The sequence below is a fragment of the Trypanosoma theileri genome (assembly GCF_002087225.1).
Source record: "Trypanosoma theileri isolate Edinburgh chromosome Unknown TM35_Tth_1_V1, whole genome shotgun sequence".
In the NCBI taxonomy this organism is placed as follows: Eukaryota; Euglenozoa; class Kinetoplastea; order Trypanosomatida; family Trypanosomatidae; genus Trypanosoma; species Trypanosoma theileri.
The window spans coordinates 688001-692374 of NW_021639843.1; the positions used below are offsets into that span (position 1 = coordinate 688001).

At 39.1% G+C, this 4374-nt stretch overlaps 2 protein-coding genes across 2 annotated transcripts; both read left to right on the top strand.

The window, feature by feature from the left end:
* Positions 1-553: 553 nt before the first annotated feature.
* Positions 554-1447, top strand: TM35_000013670 (serine/threonine-protein phosphatase PP1 alpha; the record flags this gene model as incomplete). The annotated part of the gene is made up of 1 exon (XM_029021048.1): positions 554-1447. The coding sequence occupies one exon, from the start codon at positions 554-556 to the stop codon at positions 1445-1447; it is 894 nt and encodes a 297-aa protein (XP_028887556.1).
* Positions 1448-3873: 2426 nt separating this feature from the next.
* On the top strand, positions 3874-4374 carry TM35_000013680 (serine/threonine-protein phosphatase PP1; the record flags this gene model as incomplete). Its single annotated transcript, XM_029021049.1, has 1 exon — positions 3874-4374. A coding segment is annotated over one exon (501 nt), but the record flags the coding sequence as incomplete, so codon positions are not given.

Sequence of the window (4374 nt, forward strand, 5' to 3'; positions counted from 1 at the left end):
TTTTTTTTTTTCGTTCTTTTAACATAAAACTACCCCACATCAATTGTACAAGAAGAAATGAAAAGAGAAAAAAAAAAAAAGAAGGAAATTAAATGGTCGTTAGAGAATTTCTGTATATCATGACTTCTTATAATGACGGTACTCTTGCTGTGATGGGCATCTTTTACTAACATCGTTTCTCATCCCCTTTCTCTTTTCTCCACGAAAGAAATTAAGTGTCCTTTGCCACTCCTGGCAATCGCACATCTGATTTACCCGAACCTTCGTATTTCCCCCACACTCTCATTTTTACTCTCAACCCCATCCTTCCCTTTGCCCTTCATTGGTTTGTTTTTTTCCCTCATTTTTTATTTATTTATTCTTTTTTTTTTCCTTTCTCCCACCAAAAACGCCAGCGTGTGCAGTCACCACTGGTGTTAAACCAGAAAACCCCCCAAGAAAAAAAAATATATATATATATATTTAGGTTTTTGAACGAAAAAGAAAAGAGAGCTGTACACACGAGAAAGTACGTTAAATAGAAAAACGGTGCAGGGGAGGCAAAGGCTAGGGAATGTCATCTAACCTAGTACAAAGCCTCATAGAGAGGTTGCTCACCGTTAAGGGGAGTAGCATGCAGCGACAGATTCTTATCCGTGAAGAGGATATACGGAATGTTCTTAATGCCGTACGTGATGTATTTATGTCCCAGCCTATGCTACTAGAGATTAAACCACCAGTGCGTATCTGTGGTGATACTCACGGGCAGTATTACGATTTGCTGCGCATTTTTGAGAAGTGTGGGTTCCCACCGTACTCAAATTACTTATTTCTGGGCGATTATGTGGATCGGGGTAAGCATAGTGTAGAGACCATCACTCTTCTCTTCTGTTACAAGATTGTGTACCCTGAGAATTTCTTCCTACTCCGCGGCAACCACGAGTGTGCAAGCATCAACAAGATGTATGGTTTTTTCGATGATGTGAAGCGACGGTACAATATCAAACTATTCAAGGCCTTTACTGATGTGTTTAATACGATGCCGGTATGCTGCGTGGTTGGTGAAAAGATAATCTGTATGCATGGTGGACTAAGTCCTGATTTGACGTCTCTTGCTGCTGTGAATGAGATAGAACGACCCTGTGATGTGCCGGACAAAGGTATCTTGTGTGATTTACTGTGGGCCGACCCTGAGGATGAAGTGAAAGGATTTCTTGAGAGTGACCGCGGTGTGAGTTATCTCTTCGGCGAGGACATTGTGGGCGACTTCCTGGACATGGTAGACATGGACCTGGTGGTGCGTGCCCACCAAGTCATGGAGCGTGGCTACGGTTTCTTCGCGAGTCGGCAATTAGTAACAATCTTCTCCGCTCCAAACTATTGCGGTGAGTTTGATAATGATGCGGCTGTCATGAATATTGATGAAAAATTACAATGTTCCTTTCTCATTATTCCGGCAAACAGCTAAATTGTTTTACGTATATGATGTTCTTTTCAATGTTATGTTCGTTTTGGTCGTTTTTTTTTTTTTCTTTTTCTCCGTGTCCGATAAAGTGGAGATTTGTTTGCTGAACTGGAGGAACTTAAGTAACTGGGGTTTATATTGAATGTAAAAAAAAAAAAAAAAAAAGAACGTGAAACTGTTTCTTTTACTTTTGTAGTTCCGTTTTCATTTTCTTTCCCCATCTGGCTTTGGAGGGTTTCGTACAGAGGTTGTGTACGACTTTCCCCCTCCTTTTTTGGTGTACAATCTTCGTGTTTACCTTTACGGTCTGTCTTCTGCAGTTCAGAAGCTGAGTAGTGGTGATTGGTTTTGAGTATATTGGATTTCTTATTGACTTGATCATGCTTCCTTAGTGAATTAAATATTTGTACGAGTGTATAATATGTTTAGGTCAGTTTGTCTGTGTCTATGTGTATGTGTGTGTTTTTCAAAGCGGCGTAGTATGGTTTCTCCTCTCTTGGGTACACTTCTTGTGTTGAAAGGAGTTGGGGATCGGGATCTTTGGGCCATGACAGCTCTTCGTCTTCCGCTACTGTATCTTTACACATATCTTTTTTTTTTCCCCGTTATCTGTATGTGTAGATGTTTGATATGAATGGCAGTATTTCTGCGTGCATTTTTGTATTTGTGTGAGTGTATAATTTTTTATTTTTGGAGTGATGTATGTTAAGACACAGATGTTGCTCACCGGTCATACAGTGTTGTGACCACAGATGTTCGATTAAAAAAAAATTCATTCTGGGTCCATTGCATTTTCAAGTAGCACAGACACACACACACACATACATATATACATACACAGAGAGAGAGAGAGACAGAGAGACAAACTGACCTAAACATAAGCTGGTACGTATTTATGATCACAATAACTATCTCTTTTCCCCACTTCTTTGTCAGTCACTGTTACTCATACTGTTTCTTTGATGCCTTGTTACTGTGTGCCAATCTTTTTCTTCCATGTAGCGTGATGATTCAAAGCGAGATGAAAATGAAGGAGAAATTAATAAACAAGGGATGAACCATTCGTAATGAGTGATAAAGTACATCGTAGTTGGTGGTTTATCTTTTTATTTTTGTCAGTCCCTTCTTTGGTTTATTACAGAACTTTCTGTGCCTTTTGTCGTACTTGCGTGAATGATTGCTTTTGTAAGGCTCATTTGTTTTTGCGCGCTCATTGTGGTGGAAGGCGATGACAAGTGGAGGGATTTTACCTTCATTTTCATTTTCGTTTTTTTTTTTTCTTCTTCTAGTTCTCTGTACTATAGTTTTCATTTTCGCGTCTTCTCATCTCTTCATTTTTTTTTTTTTGTTTATGTAGTTGTAGAGGAGGTGGGGGAGTGGGATGCTCCTGCAACACTTGCTCTTGCATCTTCACAACGTTTTGACTCTCTGACGTCTGGTTTACTGGTGGAGCAGAAACGATATTTTTGTTTCTCCTTTCGCCCTTCATGCCACTTTTTCTTCCTTAACTTCTTTGTATATGTGTATGTGTGAAGTGAGTGTGTGTGTGTGTTTGTTTGTGTGTGATTTCTTAGTTTTGTTTCATTTTTTTTTTTCTTTTCTGTTCCTTTTACCTTTCATCCCCCCAATATTCCACAATGCATGGGAGTGGGGATGAGGCTTGACACTGCACAAACCAGAGGAATCTCGGTAATCGCAACCATCCAGAGGATAGGAAAGAATATGAAGACTAAATGATTGATTGATTGATTGAAAGAATAAACACAGAGAAAAGTGGTCTTCTCTTTTCTTTTTTTCTGGCGGTGTAGTCATGTATCACACTAAAAATGTCGCCTCGTAACAGGGAGGAAAAGAAGAAAAAAATAAATGAGGAGGTAAGGAGAGAAAGAAACAAAAAAAAAAAAATGTTGTGATGTAGACTCTTGCAACTGGTGTTCATTTTGACGCGGGAATCTCCGTGCAAATAGCTTCTTGGGAATAACATCTGTAAATATGATATATCTATATAAATCTATAGGTATCAAATCTATATATATATATAGATGTATGTGTATCTATATATATATATGATATGCCTGTGCACAAATTGCTCTTTTTTTTCGTTTTTCTTTTTGTTATTCTAAAGCTTTGTTGCGATTGTGTGCTCCTGTATAGTTTCCCTTGAGAGTAAGTCCGGGTGGGTAAGGGTCCTACACATAGGTGAAAAAGCATAACCAAACAGTATAGCTTTTTTCTGCTTACTGTTTTTTTTCGTTGCTTTAAACAATTTTCAACCCGCAACAAAAGGTAAACCAGAGGATAGAAAAGAGAAAAAAAAACATTGGGTGGCGTAAGGCAGGCATCCCGTAAACTATAGTTGAGGATATCACCGCAAAGACAACGAAAAAAGAGAGAAAAAAGGCACGTTCGTGTTACTTGTGGTTTTGCTCATGCAGACGCTCATAGAGAAGTTACTTATTGTTAAGGGAAATGCTACACAACAACAAATTCTTATCCGTGAAGAGGATATACGGAATGTTCTTAATGCCGTACGTGATATATTTATGTCCCAGCCTATGCTACTAGAGATTAAACCACCAGTGCGTATCTGTGGTGATATTCATGGACAATATTATGATTTGCTGCGCATTTTTGAGAAGTGTGGGTACCCACCGTACTCAAATTACTTATTTCTGGGCGATTATGTGGATCGGGGTAAGCATAGTGTAGAGACCATCACTCTTCTCTTCTGTTACAAGATTGTGTACCCTGAGAATTTCTTCCTACTCCGCGGCAACCACGAGTGTGCAAGCATCAACAAGATGTATGGTTTTTTCGATGATGTGAAGCGACGGTACAATATCAGGCTTTTCAAGGCCTTTACTGATGTGTTTAATACGATGCCGGTATGCTGCGTGGTTGGTGAAAAGATAATCTGTATGCATGGTGGA